The 26642-nt window shown below is 38.0% G+C and overlaps 1 protein-coding gene across 5 annotated transcripts in view; it reads right to left on the bottom strand.

The window, feature by feature from the left end:
• Positions 1–26642, bottom strand: part of hipk1 (homeodomain interacting protein kinase 1) — a 51728-nt gene that overhangs the window by 22866 nt on the left and 2220 nt on the right. For all 5 annotated transcript variants that reach the window (XM_012964479.3, XM_012964485.3, XM_012964473.3 and 2 more), the window contains 8 exon segments: positions 14653–15730; positions 11766–11889; positions 9398–9517; positions 7424–7510; positions 7004–7188; positions 6144–6306; positions 5577–5799; positions 5028–5152 (listed from right to left, as the gene is read on the bottom strand). In XM_012964479.3, the coding sequence (XP_012819933.1) occupies positions 5028–5152; positions 5577–5799; positions 6144–6306; positions 7004–7188; positions 7424–7510; positions 9398–9517; positions 11766–11889; positions 14653–15728 (2103 nt within the window). In that variant the 5' untranslated portion in view covers positions 15729–15730.

The following is a 26642-nucleotide window of genomic DNA, read 5'->3' on the forward strand; positions in this document are numbered from 1 at the left end:
GTGTGAAACTCCTTCAATAAGGTAATCCCAGTTCTTCAAACTTAAGAGGGTGGACTTCTTAATGGTGTGTAAAAAAAAAAAAAAATCCAGGTCAAGATGAAATAATGAGAGGAAATTGCAACATTGTAATCAAATCAGTAAAATGTCATAAAAGTATTTCTAAAGGTGATGAAATAAAATGTTTCTGAAATTGAAAAATAAACAAGCAAGTAATGTGTTAAAGGATTCAAGACTATTTCTGCACATCTAATAATAGGTCATATGGCAATTAAAAAAAAAAATCCCTTTTTTGTTTCAGTAAATCAGCTTTTGCTACCTGCGCAAAAAACGTCAAGTTTAGGAGTAAGCAGAAAGGAAGAAGGTTATACACTAGGATGCTTAGCTACTTTTTTAAATTACTTGACTCCTACAGTACTCTGAAGGAAAGTCCTCTCCATTTGAGCCACCGAATCCACCAGGACTACACACTTTCTAGCCAAACATCCCCATGACTGCCCATAACTACAGCCATTTCCACATGAGCATTACCAAAAAATGTTGTTAATTTTAAACCAGCATTAAATCCCATTTAAAATGCAACCTATATAAAAAATGCAGTTAGTGTTTCAGTGGAGTTTACTAAAGAACAGTTCTGGATAATAAGATATTTTAAGAAACAAAATAAAAATTAACCAACCCTTACTGAAAAGTTTTAGGCTAGTCTATAGCAGTCATTTACTAAGGACATTGCAAGTGTTGTTGCTCTAAAATGGACAAGTTGTTGCACATACTGACACCATTCATTAAAGCTACTTGTTTCCCCACATGCTTCTTGCTCTTTCATTTAGTTGTGCCCACACTAGTATGTTCATCCTGTCCCCCCCACTGTTAAATTGTGCCAGTGTGCATATTGAGGCTTGGGAACCCTGGAGCTAGCGCTACCATGAATGTATCAGTAATTTCATGGCTCCCTTAGCATAGTGCTAGTGCCATTTTAATGCCATGCTTTGAAAGGATGAACACTTCAGCCGAACCTTCTGAGGAGGGGTGATTTCTACATTGTTGTCAAAAAACACGGCAATTTGTGTTGAAACCACTTTGTATACTGTACTTGTGGTTGTAAATGACCCCATATGAATGAAGGCCACATGGTTGGCATTATATATTTAAACACACAAAATGGAAAATAACGTTATTATATGATACATAAATACAATCTGAAAGGGTTGTTCAACTTTGATGAGACTTTGCAAAACATGCACTTTTCCCAATACAGTTGTTTTTAAAAAAAAAAAATGCATTCTTGTTATAAAAATGTTTGTGTGCCTAACAATACAATGGTCATTGACCCCCTTCTCCCTATACGCAGAAAATTGGCAGCAAAAAAAAAAAGAAAAAAAATTGAGTTCCAGGGCTTCTGACCATGCCTGGCCTATTCCTTGTCATTTGCACACCATTATGTCTATTGAAAGCCAACTGACTGATTAATGTTATGCAAATAAATGAATGGTGTGTGCATGGACAATAGCAGTTATTGCTGGTCTCTCCACTCTGGGTTCTCTCATTGCTGCTGTTCTCAGCTTTAAGTGATGTGGTATCCTAAATATGAAGCCCAGGGGCCTCTGTTTTGTCATTTCTTTCTAAGTAGCATTATAGAACAGAGGGCTCTATGATCTTACAGTGGCTGCGCACACCAAGGACACCAAGTTCACATGTAATGCAATTAGTGCATCAAAAAGGGTGATTGGTATATAATGGTTTCAACTACTCTATTCCTTTAATTAAATTGCACATTTAGCCATAAAGTCTACAGCAATAAGTACTATGGGTATCTAAGGATGGGTAAGCAAGAGTCATCAAAATATTAGCCAGAAAATCCAGCTTTTTCTAAATGTGTGCTTGCAAAACAAATCACAAGCACTTAAATATATATTTGAAGCACAGATGAGAAACCTAAGCTCTCACAAGAAAAAAAAAAAATCTTGTTTTTTAAAGTAATAGGTAACTGCAACCAAAACAAAAACTATGTGTTACTTTTTTTTTCCTTTATCTTTCTATTCAGCTTCTCTATTTATATTACATTCTCTCATTTAAACCTCTGCTTGATGATTGCTAAGGTAAGACCCTTGCAACCAGACAGCTATTGAAATTCCAGTCTGGAGAGCTGCTAAACAAAATGCCATGTATCCGGAAAAAAAACAAGTAAAAAATGAAAACTAATTGCAAATTGCCCAAGAATATCAATGTCTATGTCATAATAACAGTTAATGTAAAGGTAAACAATGTCTTTAAAAGAACCAGTGGTAGTTAGCCACTGCACCTTAAAAAGAGAAGGAAAGGCTAAGTCACTTGGGGGTGCCAAAATGTTAGGCACCCCGTAGTGACTTTAGACGCTTGCCTTGTACCCCGGGCTGGTGCCCCTGTTCAGAGAAAACCACCCAGCCCGGGGTAGCTGCAGCATACATTACACAAATAGGTTTTTATGGCAGCAGACAAACCATGCTAACGGCTTTGCGGTCTTCTAAGCAGCTACAAACGTCACTACCCAATTCAAGCAACAGCAAGTCTATGGCATAAATAGCCAGACACATTCAAATCATTTTTACTGGTAACTTACTAGTATAATGCCCTACATCTGTTACAGCTATAAGTTCTTAAAAAACAGAACAGGATATAATCATTTAGAGCAATGAGTAGCTAATCAAACGGATATCCGTTTCTTCTTCCAATAATTACTACAAAACAGGTAAGGTGGAAATCAACTGTAAAATGAAATAAAATCCTACAGTTCTGCATAAACATAAAAACGCATGCTAATTTTATAAGTCGCTATTACTGCCATTTAACTCATTAAAATGTGTTTCATCTTCATGCATGATGTTTCAGCGGTCATGTTTCAACTGAAAAGCTTATTAATAATGGCATTTAATCAAAACAAAAGCAGGCTGATGTATTTTTAGACAACTGCTTTCGGAAATCAATGGAAGTGCATCAGCTGTGATGCATTTTAAGAGCAAGGCTATTAACCTAGGATTAAAAAAAATGTAGCCATAAAAAATGACTCCTTTTACAGTGTGTCAGGATAAAATTATGTGAGGAATGCTTGTAAATGTATTTAAAATGGTTCCCCTACCCAAAAACTGATTATTTTATTTTTTTGCATAATGAAAGAAAATGTAATTGTAAGCAACTTTCTAATATGCATTACACATTTTTACCAATGTTCATGTACCTGTAAATGCTAATCAAATTATTTGAAGTTATTTGTTTGGCTGTCTTGTTCTGTTTTCTGGTCCCTGGTTCTTAAAACAATGTTAACAGGAGTCAAGCCTCCTCCAGGTCTTCTAATCAGTTATAATCAGCTGACTTTCAGCAAGTCAATGTTTTAGGAGTCAGCAAATATAAACAGTAAGAAATACATAGGTTTTAAAAACAATTACAAATAGATTTTATACTACATGTGTTGCCATTAGATAAATTAAAATTAGCCCTGGAAAGTTTTTTTTTTTTTTTTTTTTTTAAATCAAAGTTGTCCTATTTGACACAGCTCGTTTTGAGGTAAGCATTGTTGCAAAAGTAAAACATTAAAAATTGATGACAGCCTCCTCCCACTATAATAGATAAAAATTGTGCGGTTTATGGCATGCACAAGGGACTGTCACATGTAATATGCTTCTCTTACGATACTTATTGCAGTATGTCATTGTCAGCTGAATCATATAAATATGTACGTAGATGTCATCGATTAGCAAAAATCACAAAACAAGGAACTGATTGATTTGCGTGCTAAGACCAAACTCACCAGTTGAGAGTGTGGGCCCATTAAAAAAAAAACAACTTGTTACAGTGGAAAATGTTAGTGGAATTCTTTCCCTTTAGTTTATACAGTAGACAAGGCTGTGTTACAGGACTCTATACTGTAATACAGAATGATTAGTTTAAAACATTTGTGACTTTGTGACACAGGATATAGTATATCCAAAGCCAATGACTAGGGCTGCAATCCTGGAATTCAGGAGTTGGCTTTTTTCAGCAGGATTCTTATTCAGCTGAATCAATGCCAAATCCGAATCCTTAAATAATGTTATTTTTTGTCACGTAAAAATATTCACAGTGTGCAAAACGTGTAGCTGTCTTTAACCCTTCGTTTGGGAATTCAGGCAAATCTTTCCAAAGGATTCGGGGTTCACCCAGATCCTAAAATAGTGCTTCGTTTTCGTATTTAGCCAAATCTTTCCATGGGATTCGGCTGGATCCTAAAATTGTGGATTAGGCGCCTCCCTACTAATGACACATGGGACGTTTAGACAGCAGATGCATAACAGTGGTGGTCAAAATATCAGTTACCTTTAGAGTACCAACCAGGCAATAAAAGGCCTGTAAGTTTGGCATCTGTTATGGAGTTATTTGAAGATTTGCCAAGAGGTCCTTTTGATGGTTATATAATGGAGAAAGCCATTTAACTAGTAATCAGAAAGGTTTTGTAATGCAAAGAGAGTATGGAAGAAAGCTAGACAATTGTGTTTTAGAAGTTGCAGTCTACTTAGATTTTGGCAAGGCAAATCTAATCCAAAGCGTTAGTCTCAGACTGTGGTGGCATTCTGTTAGTTGTAACTGTATGTATGTATGTATATATGCATTGTGCCACAGGGTCTTGTAATGGACCAATTTTTATTAAATCTGCTTATGAACGATTTTTTAAAGGATACCACTGTAAGCAATTTATGAACTAAAATCCTTGCAAGCACAGGGACCATTACAAACTAGACATCTGGGCCACTAAGGAGCAAATTATTTACAATTTTGCAAATGTATGGTTTAAATGTTAGGTTATGATTTAACATGGATAGAGACACAGTCTGATTTCATCAGCTGCCAAAGTCAGCTTTAATAAATACCCATTAACAAAGCTATTTTCGGCTGCTCAATTTGTCGACAGACTTGCGTGGCAAAAAGTAACAAATTATTAGCACTTTTATAGATTTAAACCCCTTTTTTTTCTTAAAAATAACTTACAGTATACAACTTAGACTAACCAGATAGATTACCTGTGTTAGAACTCCAGATTGGATCTGGAGGGGCTGAGCAGCTGGAGCTTGTGGAACAATGGGAACACTATTGTCCATTCGAACTGGAAACCCGGAATGCTTGGTTGTTGCTTGAAGTCCAGCAGCTTGAAGAACACACAAATAATACATACAGACACAGCAAAGGCTACTGGAGGGATAATCCAATGCTTGTAAATATTTATATACTACATATTTCCCTCTTTGAAAGGGTCAAATGAATGCTGTATATTGATATTTATATCAATATGCAGAGGTACTTTCTTCACATATCTGCTTAATTTCTAAGAATCTGTAAGCTACAAAGAACTACAATTTTCTGAAAGAACTATACCAGGAAGCTTCAATAATTTAAATTGTATTAAAATAATATTGCAAAATCCTCAGTTTTTATATAGCTGTCTTGATTTTGATGCAGATGTTGAAGCCAAAAGTTTTTATTGTTTCTGCCAATTGAAATTAAAGATGCAACAGGAAAAACACTACAAACTACTTTCCTACCCATGCAAAAGCAAAGCTTCATAGGCATACCTTGAAATGCTGGGGGGCAGACAATGAACGTCTGCTGGAATGGATCAGTTTGAGTGCAGAGCTGAGTTGTTCCAGGCTGCAGAGAGACACTTTGCTGTGTAACTCCTGTAACTGGACCAGCAGCTGGTGGGTACAATGCCGACTGATAGTTAAGCAGCGAAACATCAGAGTTGGCAAGGGAAAGAGTAGCTGCAGCCGTCGAGCTTGAAGCCAGAACACTAGCCTGCAAACAACAAGAACACGCTGAGGTTACACCATTTGCGATTCCCCTAGCTCTAAAAGTGAAATGGAAATTTGTTTGGACGTTTGATAGTCCTATTTAAGTGGCTACTTGCTGCAGATTAATGCAAATATAAAAAAGAACAAACAATGGAATCTCTCTTTGCTGTCTATTTAATAACAAATGGCAGATACACAATACAAAAAAAAGTTTAGAAGATTTTTTTCTTTAAACTAATTGTAAGCAAAAGGGTTGGAATGGATATAATGCCATTACAAAGTATTAGACTTTTTTTATATTCAACATCATTTGCGTTGAAAATGTATGATTAACATCATACCCCATACCTGATTGTGCACACTGTTAAGCTGGTTGTTGAAGCTCATAGTCAAGTTTGTGCTTGTGTTAGGAGCAACATGTGTGGTAAATGGACTCTTGATCTGATTCACGGTATCATACATATTACTTCTTCTCTTACAAATCTCCATATTCTGAAAACAAGACTTCACACTAGAAAAAAAAGCAGTTCTTTGTTAAGTACATTTCAAAATATTTAATAAATGCCTATACACACTATTGGTGGTTATACAGTGCTCCCTCATTACAGCTTTAACTTTGTTTAGTTATAGCTAATTGTAGTTATATATACATACACATCAAGAGCAACCTTTTTACAACTTCACTCTTAATGATAAAGTCTCAGTATGAGGCAGTAACATTATGAAGCTCAATACTTTTAAGATTTTCCATACAATACATTTGTTTTATATAATTATTAAAACTTTCATACATGCAGTTAATTCTTTAATCTGCAAACCATTATGTTTTAAAGATATTTTTGTCTTGTTCTTTTTCTATCATATCTTTCTGTATTTTACACATTTAGCAACAGATTATAAATCTAAATATGTACAAACACACACAAAAATCAGGATATAAATTGATTTAAACAATACCTACCTTTATTGTGATATAGAAAAAAACCATGAGATCTATCATCTATACACTGTGCAAAAGATAAATACTACATTTGTATTCATACTATGAATAATCGGTAACATTATGCTTATTCTTTTACATAGAATAAGTGCCTTAATCCCTTCACTGGAAGATCTGCAATGCTACAAGAAAATATTACTGGTTGCACAGAGTAAGTACATGAGAATTTGCTTATAATAAACATCCATTTAGTCATATAAATACTCACTGGTTGCTATGTGGGAAATCCAGTAGGTGTGTCATAGTGACAAATGGATGGTTTAATGTTTTCAGTGGAGTTATCCTTTTATCAGCATCAATGGTTAACATTTTCTTCAACAAGTCAATATATTCCCTCCTATCTGCTTTCTCTGCCAACATATCTGTGCCCTCTAAATCTGTAGACATATTCACCTTAAAGAGAAGGAAAAAAAACATATTAACAGACAGGCAGATTTACCAGATTGGTTCTCTTGGCTTTATATTGTCTCAATTAATACATTTTATATTGGTACACATGGCTATGTATTTTAATTGGTTGCATGATTTTAGTATGCTTTTAGGGACCTGCTTTATTGTAGACCCACAATTGGAGAGAGGAGGATGTTGCAGCTCCTTTATCACCCTTTTCTTTTTTATAAATATTCACCTGAGCCATGTCATCCAAGCAATTAAAGATATACTTTCGCGCCTCTTTCGATTTTATTCCTGTTTCCATTTCATGTTCATCTGGTGCCTGAAAAATATTAAAATGTATCAGAGACCTAAGAGCAAAGTATATATAACTTTTAATCTAAGCATTCTGTCCTCAGAATGGTCTAGTGCAGGGGGCTCAAACTCAATTTACCTGGGGGCCGCAGGAGGCAAAGTCAGGATGAGGCTGGGCCGCATAAGGGATTTCACAAAAAATTGGCTTTCAAAGGATAATGCAAGGCACGGCAGGCGGGAGCTGCTGATTGCGGAAATGACGTTATGCCATCATAACAGTTATTATGGGAAGACGTTCTGTGTGCACAATTAGCTGCTAAGGAGCTAATTGTGCACACAGAACATCTTCCCATAATAACTGTTATGATGGCATAACGTCATTTCCGCAATCAGCAGCTCCCGCCCGCTGTGCCTTGCATTATCCCTTGAATCGCAATGAAAATCGTGATCCATTCATTGCTTTTGAGAAGGCGTTGGTGCGGGCCACAAAATATTGTACCGAGGGCCGCAAATGGCCCCCGGGCCGCGAGTTTGAGACCCCTGGTCTAGTGCCTTGACACTAATAGAAAGAAGCCTAGTGGTATAGGTAGTGGCCTACAAACATCCCATAGAATACCTTAAAACACTATCAACATTGGATGCTAACCGATGACATCCCAAAGGGAAGTTTTAGCATTGACAAGACTGTACAAATTAAGAAAGCCCAAAAGATACAAAGCAAATATCTAACTAACTAACCCTGAACAAATAGTTTTTTTTGTACTTCTTCATATTTATGCTCAAACCAGCTTGGAGGTAACTGAAGAAAGACCACACAAGCATGCTATGAATCTGAGCTTCCTATTTCTTTATACATGAGTAAATTGGTTCTGGTTTTAAAAGAATAATCAGTTCTTATTTTGCTACATCAGATAAATTCTAGAAGACACTAAGCTTCACTCTATGCCTACATAGTTAAGTTCGGTTGAAAAAAAAGAGTTAAGTCCAGCAAGTTTAACCCTTTCAAGCAAATCTCAATGCACACACATAGGTTAGTATGGGTCTATCTATACACTCGCTGATATAAACTATATCAGTTTACCAACATCAATACTAATTGCATATTTTAGTATCACAATAGCTTTGGATATTATGCTTGTCCAAGAAATCATGCAAGGCATTCATAAAGGCATTAAAAGAATCTGCCATTACAACATCATTTGGAAGGGCATCCCACAACCTCACTGCCCTCATCGTGAAAAATGAAAGTTACATTCCTCTAATCTAAAGGGGTGGCCTCTGGTGCACTGATTATTTTTATGGGAAAAAAGCCCACCGCCCATCTGTCTATAATGCCCTCTAATGTACTTGTACAGTAATCATTTCCCTTTTTTTCCAAGAGAAAATACCCCCAATCTTGAAGGTCTATCCTCAGTTTAAATCTTCCATTCCTTTTACCAGTTTACTTGCACATCTTTGCACTCTATCCAACTCATTAATATCCTTTTTTATTATTTTATATTATTTCTACCAATGTGCATCCTGCATGCAACTTAGTTTTGCAGTATTTAGTATCATCTGCAAAAATAGAAACAGTACTTTTAATGCCCACCTCCAGGTTATTAATAAGCAAGTGAAAAATCAAAATATGATGAAAAATAAGAGTTCAGAATTTCTACTTTTTCCCTGTTCTCATCAACCAACTGACCCCCCTGTGATAATAAGGGACCCATAACCAACTGACCCCCCTGCGATAATAAGGGACCCATCCCTTCTTGCTTCTATGCAAGGCCAGTTACAATAAAAACAATGCATAGGTGCACATCTGCACCCTAAATAAAGGTAAACGGTAAATATACCTATAACAGCCGCATCACTTATTTCTGATATTTTCAAAAGTGTTTTAAGGAAAGATTCAAACAAGTTCAAATCTAACCTTTAGCCTCCATAGAGGGTAGCCCAGGTCTGGATCTCTGTTGAAAAATCTGGAGGTCTTTGTTCCCGCACTCAGAAGGTATTCAGCAGGAAGGCCCTGAGTCTGGGATATGTATCGAATCTGAAAAATAGATGACAGCAATTTAACATCCGCAATTTACAGGCATCCATAACCGGCAAAGACAATATTTTAAAAGCTACAGTACATGGTTTTGTGCATAAAAAGGAGAGCAGCTGTTAAAACAAAATACTAAGGAAAAGTAACACTAAAAATTTTTCAGTAAAAAATTATTCTACCCTGCCCCAATAATTGCCCTATCCAGCAAACCATTTAGTATTTTGAATGCTTTATTACAAAATACCTGTTAAAACTTGGCTTCCGGTCATTTGAAAAAAGGCGATACGGTTATGCAGGGGAAGCATCCACTATGCGGCGATCGATTGATAGATCCTAGCCTGACTCCTTCCTATACAGAAGGAAGGCTAGGATCGATCAATCGATGGCCACATAGTGTATGTTTCCCCTGCATCGCCGTATCGCCTTTTTTCAAATGACCGGAAGCCAAGTTTTAACAGGTATTTTATGATAAAGCATTCAAAATACTAAATGGTTTGCAGGATAGGGCAATTATTGGGGCAGCGTAGAATAGATTTTTTACTTTAAAATTTTTAGTGTTAATTTTCCTTTAATTCATTAAGAGCTTTGTCTAGTGAGTTGAGCAGAGTTGAGAGCGTTAAAGGTCTCAATTAAAAACTTGATAAACAGTCCTAGATGCTGCAGAAAACAAGAAACATATTTGAAGAAATGTAGCATCTTTCTTTTTTTAAGTACAATGCAGAACATAACATTTTCGATGTAATAATTTATACAGATGAAATAATGTAAACAATGTTGGAATTATTTAAATAACTTCTTGGCTGCTTCAATGAAATGCTGTTATTTGTCCCGAATTGGCTGGGCACCTACTCCTATTTTTTAAAGGCACTCCACCTTTAAAAGCAGGCAATATTTAGCAACTTCGGAAAACCAAAGCATGTGTAGCTGTGTAGGTCTTTCCACTAGCGATTCGCCTGCTCTGTGAGACTCCAGTTTTATTATTTTTGTTTTTACTGTCACTTATCTTTCAAGTTAGGCCCTCTCCTATTTAATATTCTAGCCTCTCATTCAAACCACTGCCTGGTTGCTAGGGTATTTGGACCATGAAAACCAGACAGTTGCTTAAATTACAGTGGAGAGCTTCTGAATTAAAAGCTAAATAATTTAAAAACTAAAAGTGAAGATTAACTGCAGATTCTCAGAATATCACTCTCTACATCATACTAATTTTAAGGTGAACAACCCATTTAACAGAATTAAATATACCATAGAGAAGAATTAAAATAAAAGAAACATAATTAAAGAGTTGCAGCAGAGAACACAATAGGGTTTGTGAATGCTGGTCTAGAAAAGTAACTTTACACAGTAAACTAAATGCATTAAAATACAAGAAGAGCAAGGACTTTGGAAACATCCTGCTGTATCCAGAAAGTATATACTGCTTATACAGGTTTTTTTTTTTTTTTTTTTTTTTTTTTTAACAGAACTACAACAAAGAATGTACCACACGAGAAGGCCTGCTGCCATTTTTTTTATTTATTTTTTTTTAAAGAAACTGCTTTCCAAGAAAGAAAAGCACAAAGGAAAAAAAGGGTTCTTAGAACTGTGCTAGAAAGAATGCTGAAGTGAAACACTGCAATTTTGATAGGTATTATAACTTGAAACAAAATTATCACTTGATGTCACTGTCAAGGGAAAACACATTTTGGATCTGACTTATCGTAGTTAAGGAAAAACATCAACCCACCCCACCCACATTACAGATAGGATTCTCAGAACACATGTAGCTTCTCAGTCAAAGGAAACCACCCAATATGTGAGCTATTTATTGTTAACCACTGAAAGTTGATAAAAAAAAATAGTTCAAGAGTGCAAGAAATGCTACACACCATCTTAAAGGGGCAGTATATCCTCTTGTTCAACATGAGTTCAGTGAAAAAGGCTAATGTTGAATATTAATTTTGCCTATTGGGAAACTAAAGCTACTCCATGTCTGGCCCTTCTGAGGTAGATAATTATATTACCCTGTATAATGGACTCCTATGAAGAAAACAGCCGATTATCATTTATCAGTATACAAAACCTGCATTCCTTGACCCTCTGGGGCATATTTGCTAAATGGTGACATTTTTGCTGGAACAGCAGATGGGCTTTTAAAGCCCTAATTTTACATTCAGGTAAAAGGTTTTGTTTTTTTTTTCAGAAAGCTTGGTGTAATGTCCAAAATCACACTTAATGTTTTACCAGCTGTCCATCACTGGCACTGACTTACCTGATCATATTCTGATGCTCCTGGGTACAGGGGCCATCCAAGAAACAATTCTGCTATGACACAGCCCAACGACCACATATCAATCGCTTCACAGAATGGTAAACCAAGTATGATTTCAGGAGCTCTGTACAAAAAATTTAAATAAATATAAAAAAAACAAAACAAAAATGCAGATAAGTGATCTGTGAACTGGAATGCTTGGGGCCTAGAGATGGCCTTTACATACAAATGCATCCCTGGTTCTCAATATGTTAGGCTGTGAGGTTAAGTTAATCGGCTACGGGTGAAATTGTGTTTGCATGCAAGTTATAGGAAAAAAGGCAAGGTGGCATTACATGGCTATAGAGATGATAAACATTTATACATTACATTCCACTGATAACGATAAAGACAGTTTACTGATATAGTGAACTCTTTTGAATTTTCAATACTTTAGCATAAACAGGAACACAATCTGTCCTAAACTAGTCCTAAAACTAGGTAACATCTAAGGAACTAAATGCCTCTCTTGCATTGGCAACTGTCAGTGTTCATGAGTGTACCATCAAAAGAACACTGAACGACAATGTTGTGCTTGGCAGGTTTTTAGGGAGAAAGCTACTACTATACAAAATGAACATTGCTGCCTGTCTACAGTTTACTAAAGAACATGAGGATAAGTCAGAAGGATACCAGAAGGAAACATGGTAGTACAGGTATGGGCCCGGTTTTCCAGAATGCTCGGGACCTGGTGTTTTCCAGATAAGGGGTCTTTTTGTAATTTTCTGTAATAAACATTAAATAAATTCAATAGGATTGTTTTGCCTCCAATAAGCATCATAGTCGGGATCAAGTACAAGGTACTGTCTTATTATTAGGGAGAAAAAGGAAATAATTTGAATTATTTGATTAAAATGGAGTCTACGGGAGATGACTTTCCCATGATTCAGAACCACCTGGATAATGGGTTTCTGGATAATGGGTCCTATACCCAAAAATTGCATGGCTGAGAAAAGCTGATATATGCACCTAGTGCCCTCGCCCTAAGATTGAATGGACTATAATTCCTCCAGGTCAATGTGCAGGAGTGATCAACAGTTACTGAAAATATTAAGTTGCAGTTATTGCTGAAAGCAAAGGTTCACATATTTTTTTCCACATGCAAAGGTGTTAGGATGCTGTGAATAACAGTTTTAGGTCATATCTATACAGATATTAAAAATTCCAAAAGGGTTCACAGACTTTGAAGCACGGCTGTATATGCATGACTTTCAATAAGTGTCTTTCATATAAGAAGAGAGAAGTGAAACTGCAGAGATTAAATACAACTGGTAAATTATCTCTTAACAGCCATCTGTTATTGTACTGTTTTTGCCAGCACCAGAGCAATGGTAAACACATTAACTTTTTTATTGCTCTATGATAGTTGCTACAGCAACTCTTAATTACCTAAAATTCACGAGAAGAGCATGTTCCAAGGATTTTGTGGGTGTTGATGTACAATGGGAAAAAGAAACAAGGATTAAAATGTTTAAAATTAAAGTGAATCAAAATATCATTATGGCATTAAAAGATGTCACTTGACCCATAAAAAGACCCTTAATTCAATTGACAGCTCTTGATATTCAGAGGATAGCATGGCAAAGGAGTGTTGCACTTATTTCATAAGACTATTCCTTTATTGTTAATGATACCTTTTGGGTTAGTATACATGGTATTCCATATGGAATGGAACAGGGGATGGAAGAATCTAGGACACAAAATGCATACAAATACATGTGAATTAAAGACCAAAGCTAAATTATGTCAGTTGTTCAAAAGTGCTTTCCAAACATGCCTCTAAGCTTAGCTATGAAAGCTTGCTGTGCTACTGGCAATGTAACTGCTAAATTCAGGTCAGCCAGGGTAAGGAGGATTATGTAAACTAAGAGTCATCATCCAAAGACAGAATTAAAATTGCAGACTTTAGAAGGTGGAGGGAGTATAGAAGGAAATTACTTGTTATCTGCAAAGATTAACATTTTATTTTGGTACACAAGCTATAATAAAAAATGTGCAACAGCTTAAATATAGAGAAAATATCATTAATAAAATAGATTTCTCAAAAATTTTCTTTACTCCAAGTTCTGTATATGCTTTAGGCTAGTGCCACACAGGGCAAATTCTCAGTCTGTGGATGTGAGCAGGCTGATAATCTGTACCACCTATGCTTTAAAAATCTGAAAGTTGTGCTTGCACCCGATAGGCACATGCAGTGTAATTCAACCTGAAACTGCAGTTTCTAAGCTGAAATGATTCTTAAAGCACGGGGCATTCTTGGACCAGCATGACTCTAGCCTTAGGGGCACATTTACCAAAGCACGAACGCTCCGAGCGTATTTTCGCCGATTTTTTCAGGCGTCCATACGATTTTTTCACACGGCGCACGACTTTTCGTACACTGCACGAACGCTTCCATGAAAAAATCAGAAAGGTTTTACTGGTTTACAATTGTACGGTACGAAAATTTAGTGACTTTCGGATCGCCAATACGATATTATCGTGACTAATAGGATTTTTTCGTAAGCATTTTCGTGATATTTGTGATCTTCAGAAATTTTTGTTTCGGGATTCGAACTCGTGATTTGATAAATCTGCCCCTTAGTGTTTCTATATATACTGCCACTTATTCCATTCACTCTCAGTGTTGAAAGGCCACAAAAACCAGAAAAATATTTTATTTAAATATTAAGGGGTTATGTAATAAAAGTCACTAATCAGCAGGCAGAATTTACTGGTCACCTGTTTAAAAGCAAACATATTAAGTGGAAACACTGACTATCAGATGCTGGCAGGTATCACTCAGGAATGTTTTTACAGGTACATATATATATTTGGACCAGTCTTTCAGAAGAATAGAAAATCTTACCTGTAGTAACGAGACTGCAAGTAAGTGGAACACACTGCTTTAGATACATGGCTTGCAGATCCAAAGTCTATAACCTTCACCCTGTATGGTTGACGCACTGGGTCCACAAGCATAATGTTTTCAGGTTTCAAATCAGCATGAATTAGGCCCAAGCTCTTAAGCTTCATTAAAGCAGTGGCTACCTGCTGAAGGATGGGTCGGATATATTTCAGTGGTAGCGGACTGAACTTGTTCTGCTTCAGAAAGTCATAAAGATTCTGCTCCAGCATCTCAAAAACAAGGCAAGTGTGATTCTTGTGCTGGAAGCACTCATATGAACGCACAAAATTGTACTCATCAGCATTTTCACTGCTCAAGCGAGACAGGATGCTCACTTCAATCTGTCCTTGCCTGGCGTAGGAAGGGTGATTTTTTAAGATCTTAATGGCTACAATCTCCTTGGTACTCCGCTTCCAGCATTTTGCCACCTGCCCAAACGTACCTCTTCCCAGAAATTCTAAAACCTCATAGCTGTTTGTCATGGAACAAAGAATTTCATGTTGGACAAGCTGATAGTCTCCTTCACCATTGGAACTGCTACTTTTAGTGGTTACAGTGGTGGTCGTGGCAGCAGCACCCACCACAGTTCTGTTTTGCAGCATCAGAGGTGGCCGTTCATCAATGATCTGTACACTACCGTTGCTGTCTACCTCCTCACTTTTTCTTTTCAGTCCACATTTTTGGTAAGGGTCCAGTAAAGGAACGTTGCTTCTGTGGGTAAGGATTTGGCTGTTCTGGAAGGAAGTGGTGGGCCCACTGTCTGTGCTGTCTGCAGCTGTTACCACAATGTGCTCTGCAGCTGCTGCAGGGATTAGGAGATTGGGTTCGTAGGCAGGTAGACTGAAACCAGCTACCTGGTGAGATGAACTTGCGTGTCCTTGAGCAACTGGGAGGTTTTTGGTGTGTGTGTAATACTTGTTGCTGCTACCCTGTCCCGTAACATCCCAGCCAGAAGGCTCAACTTTGAGTTTCTTTGCACTGCAAAAGGCACTGGACGATACTGAAGAAGGGGAGAACACCTGCAGCTGTGATGCCATACCTATAAGAAAAATAATTTTTAAATATCACGGCTAAAATTAGAATTTTCTAACCAAATTAACTGACTTGTCTAACAGGAGTTGTTTTTCAATTAGCAAGATACATTCAGCAGATCATTTCTGAGTGAAAAGTCAATACTTTTAACATTTAAAAAGTTTTAAGGCATAATAGTTATATTAAAAAATATATATTGTGCAAAGGGTGTATGTAATAAAAGGCATTATGCTTGCCCAGGATCAGTAACCCATAACAACTAATCAGCAGGTTACATAGTTACATGGGGTTGAAAAAAGACCAGAGTCCATCAAGTTCAACCCTTCCAAGTAAACCCAGCACACACAACCTATACACTCACATACATAAACGATTTACAAACATTAATACTGACTGTAGATATTAGTATCACAATAGCCTTGGATACTATGCTTGTTCAGGTAACATTTACCAGTTTAAAAGCGAAGAATACCTTATTGATTGCTATAAGTTTCTGCACCTGGGCAAACAGTGCCTTTTATTAGATATTGGGGAAAGAAATTATTTTAACAAAGATAACTATCAAATCCAGTGCGTTACTGCCTTTTAGCGTTCACTGACACATACAGGCTGAAACCCCTACAATGCAATCACTAGACCCGCATATTCAATGCAATCCACCTACTCATAAAATGCAAAAAGTGTTGAGAGGTGTGGAGGCAGTGCAAGTCTTCTCAAAATTGGTGTTTCAATTTTGAGCACACACATTTGACCTTAAATGCGATGGAGTGATTGTTAGCTAAGAAAACCTAATACCAACCTATGGAAAACCAGATTAAAACAGATGGATCTTTCAAACAAATTATGTCTGTGGGCAAGGACCCATTAAGAAATTACAACCAAATGATTTGTGATGCAACATGAACCAGAGTGAACTGGATCAAACTCCGCACTTCTGCATTAAGAACAGGGTCTTCACATAAATGGACTAAGTTTGACTTGACCAACACATTAATGAACCTGTGGCAAATTGAGTCAAACAAGGCAAGATAACAGAAAGCCCTTGATGACAAAAAAAAAAAAAATAAAAGAAACAGGAATCAGACAATCAAGTATAACAATTTGAAATTCAAAATGTTGTACTCATCAAGTATTTCATCTAGTCTGATGACTGGGGGGCCAGGGAAAGATTTGGTCAATATAGAGAACTGTCATAAAAACAAATATTCAGAAAAAAAAACAGAGCAAAAAGCTGCCATTCTCCCAACTAATACAATGAGGAAAGAAGTGGTTTCTAGCGTATACAAACAAATGCATTTCAGGCATCAAAAAGAAAGCATGGGGGGGGGTGATCTGGAAAATTTAGCAAACCATCTGATACCACAAAACAAAATCTCTCAGCATGGAAGAGCTGGTGTTTATTTTTCCAAAACGGAAGCTCCCCAGGGGCATGAAAGAATTTATGCAGCTCTGACCTCCCAGGGAATGACATTTTGCCTTCGCCTGAAATGTATAATGTTAGCTAACGCACATAAGCCAATTTCAGCTCTCCAGAGGCACCCAGCTTCTAAAAACGGAAATGTGAATGAGCACCACATACAAAGGAATCTTTGGAACAGAACCACGCTAGATAAGATCAATGTGAAAAGCAGTACTTGGTCATGAATTATTTAGTGTAATTGCTGTTCATCCAGTTAAATATAACTCCTGCCACAAAAAAGGCAAAGTTCATAAATTCAGCCTTGTGACTTGTACTGTAATAACGCCAGCAAGCCTTTTGGTATTTGGAAAGTTAATATTCTCAATGGACATAAAACAAAGCTTGTTGTATGGTGGGGGAACCCTACAACACCATTCCATTGTTATACACTGATGTTACAGGGAAATATGCAGTTCTTTAATTAGATTATATTCCTAATTTAGATTTCTTTCATACAAAAGTTCAGCATTAAATTAGTATTGGCAATATAACTACAATAATGACTTAACATTAAGTCTGATATCTAAGACACATTATACAACGGTGTCCCAAGTAAGAATGCTACTAATGATGCCATCACGTACATTCCTATAAATTCAAACACATTTCAGAACATTTCAGCATCACTTTAGGACGCCACACCTTTAGATTAAGGAATGTTTGTTTAATAAGGGTTTTCATTTTACAAATGAAGGAAGGCAGAAGAGTGCTCTGGGCTAGTAACACCAAAAGATGAATAGGCTTTTGTATGCTGTAATTTAGTTGTATGTAGATAAGCTATTATGTAGATGTTGGTTTTGTCATTAAAGTGTCTGGGCCTATATTTTCCTAGCACATTAGCACATACCAGATATGCTATTTGAACATAATGGATTTGTATTTCAGTTTTAAGGGCTCTGGCACACAGGGAGATTAGTCGCCCGCGACAAATCTCCCTGTTCGCGGGCGACTAATCTCCCTGAGTTGCCATCAGAGAGCCATCAGTTGCCATCCCACCGGCGAACATGTAAGTCGCCGGTGGGATGGCACACGCGGCGGCGCGATTTCTGCAAATCGCCGGAAATGCCTCGCGAGGCAACTTCGGTGATTTGCCGAAATCGCCTGCGCAGCGTGTACCATCCCACCGGCGACTTACATGTTCGCTGGTGGGATGGTAGTTCGGGGAGATTAGTCGCCCGTGACAAGGGAGATTTGTCGCGGGCAACTAATCTCCCCGTTTGCCAGAGCCCTAAGTCTTGCTGGTCATCTTATCTCTAAATGAGAACATAAAATTCAAACATCCTTTGTATGGTGGTTAAACAATGGCCGAAGAGCAAGCATTCTTTTTAGTAAAATGTTCTGATGTTTTGCAAAACCAATTAGCTTTAAAGGACAAGTCAACCCAAAATATTTTGTCTAATAAAAGAAAACATAAAATTCTAAGCATTTTTCAATATACATTCATCGCAAATTTGCAAATTGTTTTTGACTTATTTGTAAATATATGTAGTGTTTGCCAGTCCTTTGCTATTCTCTGCCCTGGTGACTGGCATTTAAAACTATGTCTAATCTCTCTGCAATGCCATCCCATCGGCTAGAATGTAAATCGCCAGCGACTAATCTCCCCGTGTGTCACAGCCCTTAAGGTTTACTTCAAACAAAAAAATGCAGGTCAAGAATATGCTTAAATCAGCGCCCTTCTGCGTCTGCACCAAAAGCCACCAAGTTGGCCAAAGTACAGGCACACAAAGCGGATTTCAGCACAAAAATGAATATTCAAGTGTTTTGGGATGCGGACACAAAAAAGCACGGATTCAAGAGAATTGGGGGATAAATGCTGGCCAAAAATCCACCATGTGTGGCATAAGCTTTACAGTCACAGCTGCTCTTTTTCATGTCAGGTAATCTCTGATGGAGCACACAGACCATCACATAATGGTGGCTTAAGGTAAAAGAGCAATATTTACCAATACGTATATGTATATTCCCGTTTGGCAAGATACTTTTATAGGTAATTTTTACAATATAAATTATCTATAGGTTAAGTATTAATTCTAAAGGCATAGTTTTCCTTTAATCAAAAGGTTACAAATGTACAAGACTGTTGTATCAGTCAATCAGTTGTGGTTCCAAGAATATCTAGAACAGTAAATATGTTTTCCCACAAGGTCAACAAATAAGCTTTTGCTTAAAGCTTAACCTAACTGACCTTCAGGCTTTCCACCCACAAAATAGTCTAAAATCATACACTGCTATCTAGTTGTCATTACTGAATCAAGTAACTAGAAAGCAGAAAAAAATCCAAGTACGAAATTTACTGTTATTTATTTGTATTACCGATCAAACTACTCTGTCAGGTCTGTTAAAGGACAAGGAAAGCCCACAAAACATGCAGTCTTATATGAAAGGCCTAACTACATAACCTTCTGAAGTGCTCTTGATTTATCTCAAGTCATTTCTATTTAAGCTGGCCATACAAGCACCGATAATATCGTACGAAACCTCGTTTCGTACGATATTCGGTGCGTGTATGGCAAGTCGGCGAGTTGACCGGTATCGCAGGAGGCTGCTGATATCGGTTGACTCGCCGATCGGCCAGGTCAAAAGATTTTGATCGGGCGCCATAGAAGGCGCCTGAGCAAAATCTGCCGTCAAGGCTGAATCGGCAGAAGGAGGTAGATCGCCAAATGTGGCCACCTTTACATGCAATACTAGCATCCTTGGCAAAATAGTGCTGACTAGCCCCACTGCAGTTTCCCGTTATGCTTTGGTGTAAGACTCAGACCAAGCCTGATTCTGCACATTGGAATCTGCCAGGTAACTGGACTATGCACATAACACAGCGGGTAGAACAAGTATTCCCCTGTCAATGTCACTAGTGACCTCCCAAATGCCCACCTTCTAGAACACTTCAGGCAATAGCAAACCGAGAGTTCCATTGCCATAGTAAGAACTTGGCAACTCAGTACATCAAAGGGGGGGGTTTATCAGATGGGCAAACATGCTAATCCAGGGTTGTGTTGTCCTTTAAACCAATGGCCAGCTGCTAAGATGAGAGAGAACAAAGAAACAAATGTCTACACTGCACTGAAATATCTCCTTTTATTATGTATGAAATATTACAAAATACTGGATATAAATGGCAATATTTGGACTCCTTTTTCAGATGGCATCCATTTGATATTTTAGTGTTTTTTTTTTATAAAATGTTTAAAACATTTACATTATACTTAGAATTATATAAATAAGCTAGATTTACTTAGTATTATGTACCTGGTTTTCTAACCAGAGACAGATTAATAATGAAAATGGAAAGCACAGAATTAGCACAGTGTAGCTCCAGTGTTTATGTGCAAAGAGTCAACTCAAAGTAGAGGATCTCTTGGAGTGATTAACCTGACCCTTGGAAATTAGTAACCGATGTCCTGTGGGGGTTATTTATTTATCACAAACGGCATGCAAAAAAAAACAGCGGTGTAGTGAAATTCAAAGGGGTTGGAAGTTGTTTTTATTGCGCACACTACCATCCCATATTCAGATGCACAAAATAAAGCTATGCTTCCTAAGGGCTCTGGCACATGGGGAGATTAGTCGCCCGCGAAAAATCTCCCTGTTCGCGGGCGACTAATCTCCCCGAAATACCATCCCACCAGCGAAAATGTAAATCGCCATTGGGATGGCATACGCTGCAGCGTGACTTCCCTGAAATCGCGGAAGTTTCCTCTCAAGGCAGTTCCATATTTATTAAATCAAGTAAGATATCCAGAAAATGTCATGTCTGGTCATCCTGCATAGCCACCATAAATGAACTACAGTAACCAAATACTATTACCAATTCTGGCCCATGTTTGTGCACTATAGACAACTGTTTATGCAAAACAAGGATGTAGAGTTTTGGTGTATGAGGGGAAACAAACCTTGAAAGAATGTAGTGTTCGCTAGGTAGTAATTAATACAGGAATCCAGAAGTAGGGTACGGCTAATGTAGGGCACAGCAAATAGAACCCCTCTGCATTATCTGCAAAGAGTTTGCATGTTTTGCCTTTGGGTTTCCTCCAGGCACTCTGATATCCTACCAAAAACATACAGAAAGGATAACTGGCTCTGGATGAAAATGATCCTTTGTGTTTGCCAAACAGGAGCAACACATTGCAACCAATAAAATATTTGCTTTTACAACAGGTAACCAGTAAATTCTACCTGTTGATTGGTTGCTATAGGTTACCGCTTCCAGGCAAACTTAGTGCCTTTAGTAAGCTCCACTCAAGCAGGGGCTGCTCCAATGATGAACAATCTCTAGAACAAAAGTTTTGGATAAAACATATCAGCACTATCTAAGGGCTGTGACACACGGGGAGATTAGTCACCGCGTAACAAATCTTCCTCGTCGTGGGCGACTAATATCCCCGAAATGCCATCCCAATGGCTAGAATATAAATCACCGGTGGGATGGCATACCCGGCGCCGCGATTTGCCGAAGTCGCCAAAGTTTCCTCCCAAGGCAACTTGGTCAAATCACGGCGCCGCATATGCCATCCCACCAGCGATTTACATTCTAGCCGGTGGGATGGCATTGCGTAGAGATTAGTCGCCCACGACAAGGAAGATTTGTCGCATGGTAACTAATCTCCTCGTGTGTCACAGCCCTAAGGGTTAACAGTAAAAACATACCAACTATGAAAGTAGAATTTCCTCCACATTTATCTTATTGTAGCTGCTGATATCAAGATGTGCTAAATATATGTAACTTTCAAGTTTGATCTACAAAATAAATTTATAAAAATGGTTATGCCACTTCAGTAAAAGGGCACAGACATTTTTTGGGTGTTATGTACGTACAGGTTGAGGTTGAGACACAGGTTGAGTGCACCTAAACACATCAACAAGTTATTTTATTATATTGTGGCTACCTGTGCTCACATGTCCAGAATTGTATTTTATTGCAATCAAATTTAGCTGTGGTTTTCTAACAGAGGAATTTCCTTAAATACAATAATTCATAAAATGATATAACCTTAACATATCTACACAAACACACACTGCATCACTATCTAACTGATCGCTTAAGACAGTGATCCCTAACCAGTGGTTCATGAGCAACATGATGCTCTCCAACCTTTTGGATGTTGCTCCCCATGACCTTAAAGCAGCTGCTTATTTTTGAATTCCTGGCTTGGAAGTTTTGGTTGCATAAAAACCATATGTACTGCCAAACAGAGCCTCCTGTAGGCCATATAGAGGCTACCAAATAGCCAATCTTAGCTCATAGGAACATGTTTTATGCTTGTGTTGCTCCCCAACTTTTTACATTTGAATGTGGCTCACAGGTGAAAAAGTTGGGGATCCCTGGCTTAGGCTAATGCCACAGGGGGGCTGATCTCGGCCTGCACAAAAGTGCAGACCAAGAATTAGTCCCAACACTGACATTAGCTTTCATCTTTGTCTGCACCTGGCACCATTGTGTTGGCCTGGGTACAGGCACACGTGGAGGATACTGGCACTTAAATCAGAGATTGCATTTCGGAGCAGATAGCCGCCATGTGTGCCTGCACTAGGGCCAACACAATGGTGCCAGGTGCAGACAAAGAAGAAAGCTAATGTCAGCATTGGGGCTGACTCTTAGCCTGCGCACTCAGCACCCATGTGGCATTATCCTTAGGTAACTGTTCCCGATTGTCTCTAAATTATTTATTTAGTTTATTGCAACTGCAATTCTAAACATTGGTTACAGTATCTTTGTTTAAAGGTGTGGCTCACCTCGATAAAATTTGTATGTGGCTTTCTCTCCACTTAATCATTTTATCAATATACATTTATTACAAAAAATAAAATGGCTTTGGAGTTATGAACTCAAAGTCTGCAAAAATAGTTTTCTTTCTGTTGCAGGGAATCACCCCTTCTCAGTCATCCTAAGCATGTCTTTCATCACAAATAGTTTGGGAGCTGCCTGCTTTAAGCACTAATGCGCATGACCCCGTGCCTCTTCAGTCATAATTATTTTTATTCACTGGACTGAGTCAGAGCTTGAAGCAGGCAGAGTCCAAACTACGTGTGATGAAAGACGCACTTAGGAGAACTGAGAAATGTATCAGTGATCCCCTGCCTCGGAAAGCTCTTTAAAAAGGCTTATTGCTGCTCATGGACATTTGCGAGCAGATCTGCTAAGCTATTTTTTTGTGTTTAATATTACATATATACATATACACAAGCTAAAAGTACTGCAAGAGGTCATCCATCAAATAATAAAAAACATGAAGCAGTGGAAGGGGCATTTTCCAAAAGAAACAGAAACAGTACTGCACAAGGTATCAAGAGGAATTAATTTAAAAGCAAAAAAGCAAATGTTTAAATTAAAAAAACTTGAGGAAAAGGCTTCAAACAGTTGAACACAATCATTGCAAGAACATTAAATTGAACATTAAATTGTCCCACAGCTTCGTTTGTTAAAAAGATTAGAAAAGAACTGGAAACATTCAAGTTACAGGGAACCTTGCAAAACAAGACTGTACCTGAATGGAAAAACATACTGCATTGAAAATCTTATATATTAGCCACCCTGTTTTTATTAAATGGGGTGGAGAGGAATTTTTGTCCTATCTACAGAAATGTATTATCTACTACCAACAGGCAACGCTGGTCTATGCAAGGCTGAGGAGAAGGTGATTGTAGAGATAAGCAGTACAGCAACTCCAACTCATATGCCTAAATGAAAACAAGCGAGTATTTGTAGAACCCGGATATGCTACTAAATCAAATCTGAAGCTAGATAATAGCTGCTGGTTCAGCCAACTAGAGACCTAGTCAGTACCGAACAGTACCGCATTTTCAATGGACAAGTCACTGTAGTCAACAGAGAGAGAGAGAGAGAGAGAGAGAGAGGTTGCCAATCGTCCAAATTACCCTAGCAACCAGGTAGTGGTTTGAATGTGAAACTGGAATATGAACAGGAGAGGGCCAGAACAGAAATATAAGTAATAAAAAGTGATAAATAAATAATAATAAAATTGTAGCCTCAAAGAATAAAAGTTTTTGTCTGCTGGGGCCAGTGACCTCCTTTTTAACCCTGGAAAGAGTCAGAAAAGGAAAGCAAGTCAAAAACTATAAAAGCAAGTCAAAAACTGCGCTGCCCTGTGTGCCTGCACTAAAAACTACAGTAAACACCTGATTGTGGGCACACAGAGTGGAGTGGATCGGAGGTCAGCCTGAAAAATGCTAAAGCAGACTGCACTCAGGCAGTTACTGTACTCAGGCACACGGTGTAGCATAGGCAAGCAGATCCACTTCTGACTGAAAAACACAGGGCTGAGAGAAGTGGATATATGCACCGTGTGCCCTTGCCCAAAGTGTTTAGTACGAAGGGCTAAGGAAGTTCAGCCATGGCCATACACTTTAAGATCCGCTCGCTTGGTGAGGTTGCCAAGCGATTGGATCTTCTCCCAATATCCCCACCTACGGGTGGGCGATATCGGGCAAATGTAGGCTAATTCGGTCGTTTGGCCCTGGGTCAAACAATCTAATTATAGCGGCACTAAAGGGAGCAGTCAGTTCGGTGACTGCATCATCCCCGATCCGACAATTTTTTAACCTTTTTAACCTGCCCCATCGATATCTGCCCGATTTCAGGCGAGATATCAGTCGGGCATGCACCTTGTTGCTGCTCCTACACAGGTCAATAAGCTGCCGAATCGGTCTAAGGGTCCGATATCGGCAGCTACAATCAGCCCGTGTATTAAGGTAAATCAAAGAATGCATACAGCTAACTTTTAGGAAAATGTGACTATTATACTCACCTAAGTATATTTTTTACTATAATCACTATAGATACAGACAAATTTATGCTCTCTGTGCATTACAGAATATAAAGTTTAAAAAGAAAAACTAGTTCAAAGAAAAGTAAGATTTTCCTTTTAGGCACATGATTCATTGCAATGAGATTTTGTTCTTTTCTGGAATTTCCACATCACGAACAATGAGAAAAATATCAGCTTTCATTCCCTATGGCCCAAAACACACAGGTGAAGGTAGGCTCCTACAACTCCTGCAGCGTCAAGCAATTTTAAATATAATAGTTATATTTAATTTACTTAGCACTGCAGGAGTTGTAGGAGCCTGCCTTTACCTGTTTGGGCCATAGGAAACGAAGCTAACAAAAAATGAACTGGAATTCACCTGAAACCACTGCAGGAGGTACTTTCAAGTGTGTTATGAATAAAGATACTTAAGTTTCAGAAGTGAATTCCTGTTAACAGTGAATTTATCCAGCCTCTGCACAGAGCCTTTTATCAGCCCTTTACTGCATCTATAAATGCATGAATACATACACATTTATATATATGCACACAACTGGCACACCCTGATCCTCTTTCAGTAACAAAGGAAGTCCCCCAAGTGTTTTCACAGACCTGATTAATGCGCTCTTTGCCACCTAATCTGCTTAGGACTTTGCTACCATTGGACTTGCTGCCACAAAAACAGCAACACATGACTTCTTTGCATTTACCATCAAGTTGCTAAATGAATGAATATGGCTTTGAACTACAAAAACAAATAGCTCTATGCAATAAACTTGCTTTGAATGCCAGAAACTGACAAATGTAGAACCTGCTACAAAAGCAACCTGAAGACAGTAATGCTTGGCCTTGCCATAAGGAAATGTAACCATTTGCCAGGGAATTATAAAAGCCTCATGGACACAAACATAGGGTGGCTACTGTAATTGGAAGGTTAAGGAAAAATTGATGTGGAACACAGTTGGATTCTACACAAAAGGAATTTTGTTGCCAGTGCAGCTCACTGCACATTATGTTGAAGCTTATTAGCATGAAAACAGTATTGCATGCAGAAAAATTTAACTTAAATATTTTCTCTTTTCTCGCATAGGAGTTTATTTACCGACAAGAATCTACTTTCCTCCAGCCTAGTCATTCTACTTGTGGTTTTCCAAAAAGAAGTCAGGTCACTGTATGTGCCAAAGGCATAATGTGTTACTGGGAGTCCCATTCGGGACCAGTATAGCTAAGGTATAAAAGTTCAGTATGAAGTGGGCAATAGTAAGTATATGTTACCATCTAGCAGTAACTGATAAGACTATGTGCAAAGAAATAACCTAGAATTTATTACAGCTGCTAGTGGGACACTATCACCCAAAATTAAAGCATCATTTCCAGAAAGAATAAACTGAGGGAGTTTGGGTTGGTTCTATTGCCACATTTTAGCACAGCAAATACCTTGCCAGACAACTCTCAAAGCTATTCGCATTTACCTAAAAGACAAACACTTGAATACATCTGGTATATTCATTTTCTTGATATGCGATTATCACATGAATAGACTTCAGTTTCCAAATGACAACTGTATACCAAAAAGTGCACTAGGTGCTCTTAGGCCATTTGCTATTGAAAGAAATCCCTTGCTGTTCTTTCCTGTTTGCTCTGACTGCTCTCTACATTGTAACACTAGTCAGGTCTCTTCCAGGCAAGAC

This window comes from Xenopus tropicalis, chromosome 2 (assembly GCF_000004195.4).
Source record: "Xenopus tropicalis strain Nigerian chromosome 2, UCB_Xtro_10.0, whole genome shotgun sequence".
NCBI classification, from domain to species: Eukaryota; Metazoa; Chordata; class Amphibia; order Anura; family Pipidae; genus Xenopus; species Xenopus tropicalis.